This window comes from Emydura macquarii, unplaced genomic scaffold, assembly GCF_026122565.2.
Source record: "Emydura macquarii macquarii isolate MOO-44397 ecotype Brisbane River unplaced genomic scaffold, CSIRO-AGI_Emac_v2 contig_369, whole genome shotgun sequence".
NCBI lineage: Eukaryota > Metazoa > Chordata > Testudines > Chelidae > Emydura > Emydura macquarii.
Genome location: NW_027130506.1, coordinates 9,034,200 through 9,049,707, shown reverse-complemented (window position 1 = coordinate 9,049,707; position 15,508 = coordinate 9,034,200). Strand labels below are relative to the sequence as shown.

Below are 15,508 nucleotides of genomic sequence, written 5' to 3'. Positions count from 1 at the left end.
AGGGATGTTCCAGAGGGGCAGTGTTTGGATATGAATTAACAGTCTAGGGCAGAATCAGACCTACAGATTGTGTATGGGTTCAGAATAGATAACACAAGCCATTCTCATGAGAGATCAACCCAAAATAGTGCCTGTTGTCTAAGAGTAGATCTTCATGTGGAATTTCTGCCATCTTGAGTCAAAATCTCATGAAAATATTCTCATGCTAGATTTAGTCTATATCTGTTCCAGAACCAAATAATAGGTTCATTTTGTTTCTGCACAGGAGCTAGAACCAAACTTCTAGAAGGTATTTAGACACTGGGGTTTGAATTCAGTATTTTCCTCAGTTCCCCTATCTTTCTGAATTTCAAAGGCAATTGCATTTCTATTTGGTTTTGGCCTATTCTTAATTCTAATACAGATTAAAGGGCTAGTGTTTATAGGCTAAAACCATGTCAGAACCATTGTTAAGACTATTTTCTGGCCTAAGTAAGTTTAGGTGAGGCCTAAATCATTTCATTGGGCAATAGTTAGATGTCAGGTTTCTAACATTTTATTTTTAATACAGACTATATAGTCCAGTTATAGTTATTTAAAATCCTTGCTGAAACAAGGCACTTGGGCATGATGGGTTCCCCCTGCAATCAGAGACATAAACTACTGGAAAAATTCACTGGTTTTGTAGAATAAATCATGGTCAAAAGCCAAAATTTAAATTCTATATATTTATCCCTTTTCTTAGCTCTTTCAGCTAAAATTGTATTTATTTTCTAGGGGAAAAACAAAGTTAGGAGAGTGAAGACCATTTATGACTGTCAAGCAGACAATGATGATGAGCTTACATTTGTTGAAGGAGAAATAATTATAGTAACCGGTGAAGAGGACCAAGAGTGGTGGGTATGTATCTCTCCTTTTATGAAAATTCTGTATAATTGACACAATAGGCATCACTTTCAACTGAGCAGCAGCTAACTGACTCATAGTTTTTATATGCTACACCTTATTTGACCTACTTAAAGCTCCTGAACATCAGACCAATCATATTTCATTAAGAAATCAAATTATTGTATGCTTCACAGGGACCTAAATGTAGACTCCCATGGTGTTAGCAACCTCCAGCAGCAAAAACTGATCCCCAGCTTTCAGAGGTTTTCAGATGATTGAGCTTACTGAGAGATCTTGTATGCTCTTTGATTCTTGTGCTACTGCTATCCCAGGTGCATTTTAACCCTTCCTTTACCCTAAAGGAAACTAACTGTTTGGGCAGGGACAACATACCATGCACTATACATAATTTGCATTAATGTTTGCATCTTTTTTCAGAAATTTATGCAACACTGTTTACTTAAACTTGTACCCAGTGTTTAAACTGAAGGAGAATGGGTATGTATGGGCAATGAAGTTATCTGCTTCTGTGGGGAGATAGTTCTAGCAATAACCAGGGAAGACTGTCCCTGCCAGGCTCAGAGATGCTTCTGAAATTCTGAAAGACAGTATTTTATTGCCTTTGGAATGCACCATCTTTCCACTAAATAAGGCAGTCTGAGATTTCCCCTTCTAATACCTACAAATCCTTCAATTTAAACACTGTGTGCACCTTTGTTGATATATGATAGAATATTATTCTTGTCTGAATTCACCAGCAACATTAAAGAAATTATAATTATTGCTATGAATATGACTGTTGTAATTAACCCCAAGCACTGTTGGTTTCCCCTCCTAAATTACATGCAGTTGATCAACTTTGTCCTTATACTGCAGTTACTCTTGCCTTACTCTCTGTCTTCCTCCTGGATCCCACTCCCCTGCTTCTGTGTTCCAAGACTTGATCCAATCTTCAATCCTCTGTTGCTAACCTCACGGTTTCTCAAACCTAGTCTGAGGCCCAATCCTTCCTTCACCCTCTGCAGGTTTTCTCCCAAGCCCTAGTGAATCCATCTTCCCCAGGCTACAGCTATAAGAAAGGAAAATGAGACAAATTTTACCAATAAAAATGCAATTCCTACAGCTGCATTGTCCCAGAAGGTGTTAGTCCACCAGTTAGCTGCAGTGCTGTCCAAACTGTCTCAGGTCTGTGCCACACACAATTTTTCTTCTCGTTGATAGACAGGAAACCCTGAGTGTGGTAGAGTTCAGACTCAAAACAAAATATCAAAAGAATGAAAGGTGCTAACACATTTTGCTTTTTGGTTTCTTTTCCTAACAATGAGTAAACAGCAGGGAAGAGAAACAGAGGCTCTCTTGCAGGGCTAATGCAGGTAACTGCACTGCTACATATGGCAGTTCTCCCACTGTACGTATAATTAGATACAGTCAAAATAAATATCAGTAAACATCTGTGAATCTCAGAAAAGAGTCTACTGGATGTCCGCATAACTCTGAAATTTCAGTTCTTGAAAATGGAATTTATGAACTTGTAATGTTCATTATATTTCATCTGTCTGGACACACAGTTATTTGGCCAATAGATGTGCCTCATTCATTTGTACTGACACTGAATCACTGATGAATAGATAAATATGTTGTGTGTAATGTGAATGTCAATAATAACAATTTCATTCACATTGAAAAACCAGAGGCTCTTATGTTATCAGTATGTCATGGGCCATCTATCTTGCAGATTTCTAATGCATTCATCGCCTATGTATCTTTGAGTCAAAGCTGAACTGACAGTTTAATGGCTCTTTTGTCTTCTTTTGTCTGCTTTAATTTATTTATATTTGTTTATACTTTCATTTAAAAAAGGAAATTACATTTAACATGCCTTATTTAAAGGTGAAGACTGACAAAAGGAAATTTGAAGTTAAGGTTGCCGTTCTCTTTCATCAATTTATTTTACCTTCTGGATTGTAGGAAGTTCAGAACAATGGATAATGCTAAATAAGACCTATATTTTCAGAAATGTATACCTAAGATTTTGTTTGCAAAAGATGCAGCAGCATGCACATTTGCAATTTCCAAGTGTAATTTGCATCTACATATGCATCTATGCATCCTTTTCAAACAAAAATACCTATTTTTGTCAAAAAAGCTTTGGACTGTCTTTTTTTTTTTTTTTTAATTAGCCCTGTATATTCTGCAATCATATGTAGGTATTACAAGGTGAATCAAGAAGAAATTGATAACTGTCATCAAAATTAGAGCCTAAATGACCTATTATGTCATCTACTCCATCTTCCTGTTAATGCAGGATTGACCCAAATCTATCTAGCAAGTCCATAAAACAGCTAACAAACTCCAGAACCGCTGACTTCATCAGGGCTCCCAAGGCTGTGAATGAGCTATTTTCTCATGCTGCTGGGAAAGGGAAGGCTTTTGCTGGGGCCATGTGCCCCCAAGTCTTAGCACTATTGGAGGGAGGTAGCTTCTGTTAGTCTCCTCAACCCATCTTCTAATGTTGCTGGCGGTGGTGCTGAGTCTCTCCTTCATGAAGGATGCTGGGGCCTTCTTAAAAAGCCATTTCCCTGGGAAATTCCATGAAGGGCTCTGGATCACCCGGTGCTTCTGGGATTGGGGCGGTCAGGGCTATTGGGCCATTTGCTTCAGTCTTGGCTCTATCGGGGGCAGCAACGAGCTCACCTATTCCCCCTTCCCATTTTGGTGACTTATAGAGCAGGGAGAGGCACATTACTATTCCGAAAACAGTGAACCGAAAGGTAAATCTTCAACCTAGAAACACTGAGGGCTAGACAAGGACTAACTGTAATAAATCAAGGCATGCTGTTCAGATACTGTTAACTAGAGTTGGGCAGACTATATGTAGTGGACAAAATATCTTTTTTCCAGTTTGTGAAATGGCCATGCACAAGATAATGACTTAGTATTTGAAATTGCTTGGATACCTCTTTATGAATGTGTATTATTCTATGGATTGCTTGCAAATTGTTTTCTGTACAAATATGGCATGTGTGGTATGTTGTTGAGATTTTTTGGCTCTAGCCTTTCATAAACAGGAGTGCCCAAACATTTGCTCTAATTCTCCGGGTGGGGGAAGGATGGTGGGAGAGATCCTTTATCACCTGTTCCTCTTTCTGTGTTTGGTATGTAATGCTTTGCTAGGGTTTCTTCTACCCATATATTATTCCAGGTAACGTCCCATTTTTAGCAAACTTGTAGGTTCCACTTCTCATCCTGTCTGCTTCCTAGTGTGGATAGGTCCCAAGATTGTGCAGTGAGTCTGTTAGCATTCAGTTCTCTTACTAAGATGGCAAGATACAGTATGATAACTAGAAGTTAATCTGAAAGCCAAGAGAACCTCTCTGTGTTCACTGTAGTGGAATATATGACTTTTCCAGATCTCCCATTCCAACTGTGGTCCTCTAGTTCTAGTTCATTTAACTTGGATTAATATGTCCTCTTCTATACCCCGGTTACAACAATGTTTGGGGGTGGTTATTGATCTCCAAATAAAATCCAAATATTGTTGTAACTGAGGTAGACGGAGGAATATATTAATCTATATAAAAAAAATAGAACTTAGTGTCTTTGTTTAGCAGTAGGATATATTGAAGAGTAACATACACCAAAATGTAGCTCACTTGGCAAGGATTTACAGGGCATGCTGTGAAATGTCCAGGAACCATCACCAGACTTGTACCCATATGCATTAGGAACAATGTTTTGTTATATGCAGTAAGTTGGAAACCCACAATGTTTTTCTGCTTTGTTGCAGATTGGCCACGTCGAAGGACAGCCAGAGAGGAAAGGAGTCTTCCCTGTGTCCTTTGTGCACATTTTATCAGATTAATAAATTCAAAACTTGAGCATTGCACATCCTTCATGCAAGACAGGCTTTTTAGCAAAAGCTAATGGCTGCTGCCTCCCTGTAATCCTGTGCACAATTGTATATATAGCTGCTGTTACAAAATAAGAATTCATTTAAGGTTCACCTCATGAGGTGAATTATATGTATTGTAAATATACTGTGTTATTCTGCCTTTGCCAGTATTATGGTAGCCTTGGAACCTGGCATGCCTTATTGGGTTTGCTGAAGCCATCCTTGGCATCTAGCACTTACATCTCTGTCTATGCTGTTAAAAACGTGTATCAACTGCCCGCTTTCCAAACATAGGTCTCCACCAGCCATGTAACTTTCTAGAAATGACTGTTCCTAATAACTCAGTATTCTCAATTATATGATTAGCAGAGTTAAGATTCTGTTTTCAAAGTGAATGGTTTTGACCCAGTTAAAGACCAATCTGCAGTTAGGTGTACATAGTTTACAGCTATGAAACCCACTTGGTATTTATTAAAGAAAGTGTTCAGTTAAATGTAAGTTTGAAAGCAAAAGAAATATTCACTGACTTTACAGAAATCAATAGCATTTTATGGTGTGCATACAGCATTTCATGTTTATATTATGTGGACCTATGCCAAACTGTGACTGCAGTTTCCCTGTGATATTACCTCACTTTAAGACAGTTATAAATTACTTCCATCTGAAAATTTATTTTGATAAAAAATTAGTCATACTGTCACTGTCTTTCATTATACGTATGTGAAATTTGCTGAAGGTTTGTCACTGAATTTTTAGTAACCAAGGACTTCTAGAAAATATTACACTGTTTACATTATGCATGCATTTAGAATCTTACTTGAAACATGCCTTTGTACAGGAATAGTACTGTAGTCACATAGCTAAGTTGGAACAAAAGAACATTTTAATTTGATAACTATTCAGATTGAAATGTGAGCTTGCCACTAGTATTTGTTTATAGCTAATTAGCTTTCTTTGAAAATCACTATTTAAAAAAAAAAAAAAAAAAAAAGCCTTCAACTTTGTTGAAGGTTATAATTAGCCAGTGTAAAATTTCCTCAGTGTTATTGTCTGGATAAATTTAAACTGTTATTAAAAAAAAAATTGTTCAGAAAATCAGAATGAAGGTTAACCTTTCATGCAGTTTGTCAGGCTGCTAATTATAGAAACTCATCACCCAGTATCAAGTTGTATATTAATAGTCTTCATTAAACCATAATTGTAGTTCATAGTCTTAACTCCAAGCACCAGCCAACAGACACGTTACCATAACATTAATTTCTAATAAGTCTTTGGAAGGATGCATTTGACTTGTGGTAGCTTCAAAGTTGTTATAAAATTGCATTGGTGGAAAACACACACTGTACAGTTAATTCACTTAGTCTTTCTTCTAATCAAAACAACATTTAATGTACTATTAAAAACACATTAATTTACTTCTGATTTTCTATATCATTTTTAATTTTGGAACAGAATGAAATTATTTTCTCTGATCAAGATAGCTGCATTTATCAGATTCTGTGATTTTCATATGTAGGCCTAGTATTATATTGCTTAAAATGTTACTTTGGCAACAATACATATTACTAATATTTTACGTCAGACAGTTTTGGCTACATAGGAAGATTTTTCATTTTATAAAAGCACAATTCAAAATAACCTTCTGAAGGCTTTCATTTTTAGTGCAGTTTTACAAGGCTGTAGTCAGTGAATATTTAATTCTGTTTATATGGTTATGAAAACTTAAATATCAATCTAATAAACCTTGCATGAAAAAATATTCCAAAATATTTATCAACTGTTACTGGAAAGTGGTTTTTAAACTATTGCTTTATCAATGTCATAACAAAAGTGTATTAAAAAAAAAATACATGAATGAGTGAGCCTGCTTGCATCTAATCACAGTGTTATTAATTTCAGTATTTCAGACTTATACTGTTTTTTATGGAAGGAAGTCAGGATGAGTTTATTTAGCATTCCATTTTATCCATTAACACATGTTTTAAGTTGCATTAAAGAAACAAAAATCTATTCACTTTTGTGGTCAAGTGTATTTTTAAGTGATCTTAAAATGAGCTGGTGAAAGCTAACCACAAAGAAAATATGTAAAATGATGTAGAATCAACTGTCTATTCTTTTGTACACTCTTTGCAGTAGTATACATAGGCATTTTTAAAATGAAATTAGTTCCATCAGGAACAAGAGTTCTGTTTGTTCTGGCTTATTGTGGGTCATAGGAAATCAAAAAAATACATTGTGTGATATATTGATTGAGTTTAAGTACAGTATTATATTTAAACTCAATGAGCCACTAGCTGCAATTTTGTACATGAAATAGTATTTGGAGAGTTTAGATCTTTATAGACAAATAGCTAATAAGTAGTTTTTTCCCTGAGATGGGGATGTTCTGCAAATGATGTCTTATTTTACTGTTGAACAGCAATTGCTATTTATTTTTTTAATACATAATCCATCAACATGTTGTATAGAAATCAGATCTGCTAGTGCCACTTGTTAAAATTTTGAATTCTCATTTGAATGTTAAGATCAAACATCAGTACACTTGTCTATTCACATGTATTTAAATGTGACAGTTTTTTGAGTACTGTATGTGTTCATTTCTACTTTAATATTTAAAATTGCTTTGAAATAAATGCATTCAGTTGATCCCAGACATCTGAACAAGGCCCTTTTGTCAGTTGGAATCTCCTGTAGGAGGAAAGACTACGTCTTACGTAGGTGGCTGTTGAGAGAGAACTCATTTTAAGCTATTGAGTAGAGAGCTGAATTATCAATATAAATATTCTTTAAATTGATAATATATGTATATGTGTAACCTATGTGTTAAATATGAATGTGCTTAGTTTTATCCTACAACTTTTAGCTACTATGTGCTGGTATCAAAATACACTCATGCTTTATGGGTGGGTATTAAGCTTCTCTGCTGGCCCCATCAGTTTCTGCAGAATAAAGTTTTCATTTTTTAAAAAAATGGCTAGCTGTTCTGATTTTGAGGAAAAAATTCAAAGGGTGGCTTAATATTGTGCCATCCTTTTGTGTCTGTAAACAGACTGAAAATTCACAGCTCTTTGAGAGCTATTGTCACATTGATTGCTGCAACTCAACAGTTATTTAAATTACTTTTAACTATTCCACAGGTGGTTTTAACAGAGAAACCTGAACTTCTGGCATGGTATCTCTTTCCTCTCTCCCTTTGGATTCTTTAATGCCCTGGAAAAGGTTCCCCTTTTAATCATTGCTTTAGAGAGATTAGCAGTGTGGGGGTGGTTTTGCTAATATTCTGAAGGAAGTACTTGGTTATAATGAGTTCACAGTAAAGGTGACTTGCAAAGGAGAAAATCACTTGTTTCCCCTTCCAGCTATAAGAAAGCATAGATTTGGGTGTGTGTTTTTTCAACCTAAGGTATCAAATCTGATACTTTATTAGGAAAATGGGCCTGAGCTTGTGTGGTAATTTCTGTGCTCCCCTTATCCTCATAATGGCCACTACTCATTATTTTGGAGAAAGATGCAAGAACCCCTGCACCAAGTATTTATGGGATAACCTGCCCTTAGGAAAAAAATTCCTCCCTCACCCTCAGTAATTAGAGAGAGGCTACACGTGGCCATATGAGGGTGTATGTCTTGGAAAATATTTGTTCAATATTTACTATAACAACCCTGGACATTTTTGTTATCCATATAAATGTACTAATCTTTGCATTTTGCTAGGTCTTACTGATAGCCTATAGAAGAAATTTTCACAGATTTAGGTTGTAGCAAAGTATATCCTTTTAACAGCCTTGAATTACCACCTTCGTGGCAGGTTAACTCAAAGGAAAACAGTGTTTGAATCTTTCCCAAAGAGCTTGTGCTTCCTAGTAGTTGGGGTTTTGAGTGTAGTAGGTATTTTTATAAAGTTTTAAAAGTCTGATTATAATTATCTGAAGTTTGTCACTGTTATCCCTCCCCAACCTTGGCAAAAACAGGGTATGTACAACATGGCATTTCTAAGGCAAGACTAGACACAATTTGATAGAGGGTGTAAAGGATCTTTCACTCCAACAAAGAAAAGTACAAACATTTTCATGGTTACAGCTCAAATTTTTAATTAGGCCTGCCCCTCTCCCTACCCACAGGAGCTCATACTTGCTCAACTTCCTGTCTTTTCTTTAGATTGGTATGACCAGCTTCCCCTATTCAATACCAGCAAAGAAAATGCAAGCTTTAAGGTGACTAGCGGATCAGTAGCCCTCACTGCTTGGGTGTAGATGTTGAGCAGCAAACCTGCTGTAATTGTAGACTAACAATCTAATCCTTAACATGTACTGAATTCACAAAGCCTGTTGTACAGGTCACCTACCGAAAGATAAAAGGGCTGAAAGTTTGCAGTTCAATATTGGTGATGTAGCTCAGTAAGAAAATTAATGTATCAAGCCCCATCTCATTTGGCCTCATACTTTCATCCTGTCAGAATGTTCTGGGCTTGTAGGGGAGTGGGGAAAGCCTGCACATGCAGCACAACTGGCTTTGGACATGTGCAAAGTGAGCACGAATCACCCTTCAATTTACAGGATAAATTTATTAATCAATTAATGGATAGTGGGTTTTTATTTAGGGCTTAGATCTATGTAACTGCTTGGACACCAATTTGTGAAGTGTAAGGTGTAGTAGTGTAAGTAGCCCCCTTCTCTTATCCTCCAAAAGTTCGGAGATGCCCTTGGACACCTTGGCAGTTGTTTTATGGTGGTGGCAATCCCTCCCTGATCAAGGATCTCTTGCAGGAATACTAAGCCACTATGGCATTTGTGTATGTGGGTACAGGACAAGCAGCAGCTGGTCTAGGAACTACAAGTTGACCAGAACCACCCCTTTACTTTTATTTCACTTAAGTGAGTCATGTTATCACTAACGTTTGACTGCAAGCATTTTTAACTTGCCTGCATGAAGTAAAGGTGCACGAGCTGGAGACTGTTAACCTAAGGTAACAGATAAGACTAATCTTACACAGGAGTTGGTCACAACTGTGACTTAGTGCAGTTAAAGATGCTAGACATGTTCAAATGCCTTGTATTGCCAAGTTTATCCAAAAATACCTCAGTCATATCACACCCATTAGTTAGAAGAACAGAGGCTTGAGTTTAGGCACGGAATATCAAGTTAGAAGGGATACCGAACAAAAAGCATCGCTTATAAATGTTTACCAGTATGTTAGGCTGGTTCAGTTTCTGTGGCATTGGACACTACAGGAGGGTAAGAGTTAGTTTTATCTTTGAAGAGGCCAGAGGAAGACTTTTGAAAGAGAACCCTAAAGGAGACTGGAGAAAAAACCCAACAATTAGGACTCTAAAGTTGTCCTAGGTTTCTCAGTGACATAAGTCACGTTTAAACCCCATCCTATCTCCCTTTTCATCTAGGGAGGGAGATACTTGGCCATTCAGGGAAGTGCCAGCCACTAGGTTCACATCCTAGACTTCTTGCTACTGTTTCTCCCACAAGTAGAAGCAAGCATGCATTTGGAGTTGAGAGCCCTTTACAGGGAAAGTCGGAGATTACATTGGCTTGCTTCCGTGTTCTGAAGTAGCTGAGGCCCCACAAAGCTGTGGCTACCTATCAAACCTACTTGTATAGATGCAAGTGGTAGTTTGAAGCTGTCCTTAAGATCTGTTCAGAGAGCTTTTGATCTCCCCAAAGCTGGAGAACAAACTTTTCCAGAAACTTACAATAAGGAAGGAGGCATCCAGCTATGCGAATCTTAAATGACTTCTGTAATAAATGTGACACAGGCCTCTGAGATGAAGAGGCTTTTATTGTTCAGATACTTCAAAGCCAGCAACATTAACTATGAAACCATGAAGTCCCAATTAGGGGTTAAACAAAACAAGAGTCCATCTCAAGTTCAACTGATTACATTAAAGCTACCTTTCAATTAAACTGACTTTAAACAAAAATAGACCAAGCTACCCTTCACTTGATCAGCAGCGCTTTCTGCGCTGGTTTTCTAGTGACACCTGCAGGCTTCTTTTCTACTGATTTGATGACTCCAACCGCAACCGTCTGCTTCAAGTCCCGAGCTGCAAAGCGGCCTGAAATGGAAAGTTCAATATTTTAGTTGCCTTTCAAACTAAGGAGCAGGCACAACTGCTTGTACTCCTGCAGCCACCTTCTACTTCCTTCCCTCATCTCATTTTAGAGTTAGATTTAAGCTCTTCAGGGCAGGGACTATCATTATTCTAGGTTTCTACAGCATTAGCACAGTGGTCCATGACTAGTCCCATAGGCATTACCACAATACAGTAGTTAACATGCTAGGCTACTTTTTGTGCCGTAAACAGCCTGTTTATTTAGGTGGCTTAGCTAAAGTCTGCTGTTCACTGTCAACTTCTACTTCCTGCCCAGTCCATCAGAATACACAGAACAATGGTAAACAGAAAATGGAAACAGAAGCCCCTAAGTTTAGCTAAGGTGACTCATTGCATCTCATCTATGTGGTTAGTAGCAGACAGGCAGAGCTGACTTTACTTCAAACACTTGCCTAAAGGCGGATAGTCAAAAAACCTTTCCACACACAGAGGCTTCATAGGTACAAGCTTAACAATAGCAGAGTCTCCAGACTTCAGCACAGAGGGATTGTCCTCCAGCTTCTCTCCCGATCGACGGTCAATCTTCTCAAAGAGCTCAGCAAACTGGCAGGTGACATGAGCGGTGTGGCAGTCTACCACTGGGGAGTAGCCAGCCTTAATAAAGCCAGGGTGGTTCAGGATGATCACCTAGGACACAAGAGGGGCTGTTTCAGGAACCAAGGATCTGAGCTTTAAAACAGTAAGGAGAGGGTTGGGGGAACTCCTAAATGCCCAGACATTTCTGGAGAGCAATGCCCCATGCATTTGGGCAGCAGATGCTGCTAGAGGCTGTTTAAACCAACAGAAACCTGCACTGGGGAGGAGGCATACTGCCTGTAGCCCTTACTGTATTCTGCAAAGTCCAGTCTGATTGACTCCCCCCACACTAAGGATGTAAAAGGTTAACTGTTTAAACTGTAATCAGCTGTGTCAACATTTTAAACAGCTGATTGCTGTTTAAACTGGGGGGGAGAAAGAGAAGAGCTGCAGGCATCAATCCTGCAGTTGGGCTAAGCTCAGCTCCCCACCACAGCTAGGCAGCTTTCACTTGGCAGTGAGACAGGAGCCCAGCACAGCTCCGCCCTCCCCCGCATTTAACCTTTAAACATTCTATTTTTAGAACATTTAAACATTTTTAAACAAACTAATTTTACATCCCTATTCCAAACCTGCCAGTGGTGCTACCAGAAGGTCACACCCCACAGGAATGGCAACCTCCCTGCTGCACACTCATGAAGGGCCAACACCCTGACTATCATCCCTAGATAGAAACATAGAAGCAAGTCTCCACACCTGAGCAGTGAAATAGGCTGCTGCTGCTGGGGGGTCACTCCTGGAGTTGCCAGCTACGTGGCCCCGCCTCAGATTCTTGACCGCAATGTTCTTTATGTTGAAGCCCACATTGTAACCAGGAAAAGCCACCTGCAGTGGCTCGTGATGCATTTCAATGGTTCTGACCTCCGCTGACAGGTTTGCAGGTGCAAACGAGATGTTCATGCCTGGTCTGAGGATGCCTGTCTCGATCTTCCCCACTGGTACAGTGCCAATTCCTGGGAGGAGAGGGGGAAGAGCTGATTCCGGGAAGGAAACCCACAACCAGCACAGCTAGCACACCAGTTAATCTGACGTGGGGTGGAGTCTCCTGGCTAGGATGAGGGAAGAGGGAGAGTATCCTCAGAAGTGTTTCCTGTCCTGCTAACCAAGGCCAGATGAGCAGAGACCAGCACCCAGGCTGCTGCTGCACGAGGACACTTCCTGAGTCGGAGGCATGGCTAGGAGCAAGTAGTTGCTAAGACTCCCCGTGCACGGAAGGTCATTAAGTTGGGGTGATTTGGGCCCTGGCCCCACAGGGCCCTTCAGTCACTTGGGAGACCCTCTGCAGAGCCCAGCAAATCCCAGTGTCCCATTCCTGCCTGGGCTGACCTCCAATCTTGTAGACATCCTGCAGAGGCACCCTCAGGGGTTTGTTACTGGGCCGCACAGGTGGCAGGAGAGAATCCAGTGCTTCCAAGAGCGTCTGTCCCTTCCCGAAACCTTCCTTCCGTTTGACCTTCCAGCCTTTGAACCAGGGCATCTGCAGGGGTGAGATGGACGCCAGCGAGATACAGGGGAAAAAAAAAAAACCACAGCGAGGGGCTGTGAGCAGAGGTCTGGCACTAGCCCTGGCCGGAGGCTCATTCCCACCCCATGAGGTGCCCCTGGCAGAGTGTAAACCTGTCCCTTCCCCCGTCACATCTTGCAGTCTCTAGTCCTCAGCACCTGGCTGGGGGGCACCTTTGCCCCAGGAGACAAAGGCTGCATCTCCCCTGCCCGTTGGGTTCAGCAGAGGATCCAGAGCCCTGCTGGCACGGGGAGGGCCCAAGCATAGTGTTTTCGGGCCCAGTATACGTGTATAACATGGGCCACCTCCCACACACACACACACACACACACACACCCCCTCACCCCCCACATACACTCACGAGCACGTTTCCCCTCACGGTAATGGGGGCTACAGCGTGCCCTCCCCCCCATGTGGGGGTCCTGGGCCTGCGGCAGCCCCTCCAGGCAGGCGAGTTCCACGTGGCTCCCTCCCACCCCCAGCGCCCGGGGCTCCCCCCACCTTGGGGCTGGGCAGGGTGACGTTCTCCCCGGCCCAGCCGGAGATGGGCACGCAGGGCACCGCGGCCGGGCTGTAGCCGATGCGGCGCAGGTAGAGGCCGACGCCGCGCACCACCTCCTCGAAGCGCCGCTGGCTGTAGGGCGGCTCGCTCAGGTCCATCTTGTTGACGCAGAGCAGCAGCTGCTTGACGCCCAGGGTGTAGGCCAGCAGGGCGTGCTCGCGGGTCTGGCCCTGGCGGGAGACGCCGGCCTCGAACTCCCCGGGCGCGGCCGAGACCATCAGCACCGCCGCGTCCGCCTGAGGGACGAGAGGAGCCGCGTGAGGCGGGGCGGCCGCAGCCTCGGCGCGAGGCGGGAACCGGGCCGCGCGCCCTGCGGGGGGCTGCACCAGGCGCGGCAACATCCCGTCCTCTCCCCTGCAGCCGGGCCCGGGTCCACGCCGCGAGCCGCGGGCGGGAAGCCGCCTACCTGCGAGGCGCCGGTCAGCATGTTCTTGACGAAGTCGCGGTGGCCCGGCGCGTCGATGAGGGTGACGGAGAAGCGGCGGGTGTGGAAGTGCCACAGCGAGATGTCGATGGTGATGCCCCGCTCCCGCTCCGCCTTCAGCTTGTCCAGCACCCAGGCGAACTTGAAGGAGCCTTTCCCCGCCTGCGGAGACCGCAGGGCTCAGGGGGGGAGGCGGCTGGGCCCCGGCCTGCCGCCCGCCCGCCCGGGGAAGGGGAAGGGCTGGGAGCCCCCTGCAGCGCAGCGCAGCGCAGCACGGGGAACGAGCCTACCTGGCCGGCCGCCGCCTCCAGCTTCTCCAGCAGGCGCGGCTCCAGCCCCCCGCACTGGTAGATGAGGTGGCCGGCGGTGGTGGATTTCCCCGAGTCCACATGGCCGATGATCACGATGTTCAGGTGAACTTTGCGAGCCGCCTCCGCCTTCTCCATCCTTGCTAGGGCGGCTGGAGGCGCCTGGGCCGCCGGCCCCGCCTTTATGCGGCCCCGCTGATGGGCGCTGGCCCGCACCTGCTGGGCCAGGCGGGTTGGGTTTCCCTGCCCTCCCCAGCTCGGGAAGGGCGGTGAGGATGGCTAGACCCTCAGGGGATTCAGTGGCACGTCAGGGGACGGTCACAGACCTTGTGCTGGTGCCTCTGCCCACGGGGCAGCCTCACCCCTTCCCCCCCACCACCTCCCGGGCACAAGTCTCCTGCCCTGGCCTTGGTCGATTGTGAGCATGGAAATAGGAAAGTCCCTTAAAAGAGACAAACAACTCAAACTCCGGCAAGGTATCATGAGGTGATACCTGCCCCTGACTTCCTTCCCAGAGAGAGTAACTGGATCTTCTCACTGGGGGCTGTTCCAAGTTCTGGTATTCTCCCTCCCCCATGATAATAGTCGCTGCCTGCTGTCACCTCTCATAGACTTTAGATCATCTTGTCTGACCTCCTGACATCTCTAGATATTATACTTAACTCAAACTGAGGTTTCCAAAACCCACACTGGTTGTGCCAGTAGTTGATTTTCAGTCAGAGGAGGATAGAAAGACTGCTCATTGGATATTTGCTAGGGTACTGTCTTTCCTGTAGCCATTTTAAGGGAGTTTATGGTGTTCCCTCTCTGAGCAAAGTGACATTATCATTTAGGCCCAGCATTTACATATTTTTTAAAGCATGGAGCCCAGTTCCCCGGGATATTTTCCCCTTTTAATAACGGTGATTTGGATCTGTGCAGTATTCCCGTGCAGTATATGTAACCAATCACAGATGCAGTGTGCTAATGCATAAACACAGAAAGTGAACACAACAAAGGTCCTGTTCCTACCCTTCGGTATCAGCTGAGCCCTGGTGTGGGGATAAAGGTCTGTCTGCATGGAACTGATTGCAGGATTGGGGTCTAAAGAACAACAGACTCCCGTATTCTCCTTTTCCAAGCTAGAGACAATGAAAGTCCAGTATGAAATAAAGAGCATAAGAGATGGGAAGTAGATTATATTGGAAAAATTACTGTCATGTTAAAGCTCTAATGTGAGTAAAGGGTTTCTTAAAATGTCATTTTAACGTGAC

At 42.8% G+C, this 15,508-nt stretch overlaps 2 protein-coding genes across 3 annotated transcripts in view; one reads left to right on the top strand and one right to left on the bottom strand.

Moving 5' to 3' along the window:
* ASAP1 (ArfGAP with SH3 domain, ankyrin repeat and PH domain 1) overlaps positions 1-7,410 on the top strand; it is a 297,252-nt gene extending 289,842 nt beyond the window's left edge. For both annotated transcript variants that reach the window (XM_067531501.1, XM_067531494.1), the window contains 2 exons: positions 757-879; positions 4,655-7,410. In XM_067531501.1, coding sequence (XP_067387602.1) covers positions 757-879; positions 4,655-4,729 — 198 coding nt within the window. In that variant the 3' untranslated portion in view covers positions 4,730-7,410. The remainder of the gene's footprint in view (positions 1-756; positions 880-4,654) is intronic.
* Positions 7,411-10,529: 3,119 nt separating this feature from the next.
* LOC137142226 (elongation factor 1-alpha-like) lies at positions 10,530-14,532 on the bottom strand. The gene is made up of 7 exons (XM_067531483.1): positions 14,238-14,532; positions 13,930-14,109; positions 13,463-13,759; positions 12,784-12,934; positions 12,154-12,410; positions 11,274-11,508; positions 10,530-10,824 (listed from the first exon to the last, which is right to left on the bottom strand). The coding sequence occupies exons 1-7, from the start codon at positions 14,391-14,393 to the stop codon at positions 10,706-10,708; spliced, it is 1,395 nt and encodes a 464-aa protein (XP_067387584.1). The 5' UTR covers positions 14,394-14,532; the 3' UTR covers positions 10,530-10,705.
* Between the last annotated feature and the right edge of the window lie 976 nt (positions 14,533-15,508).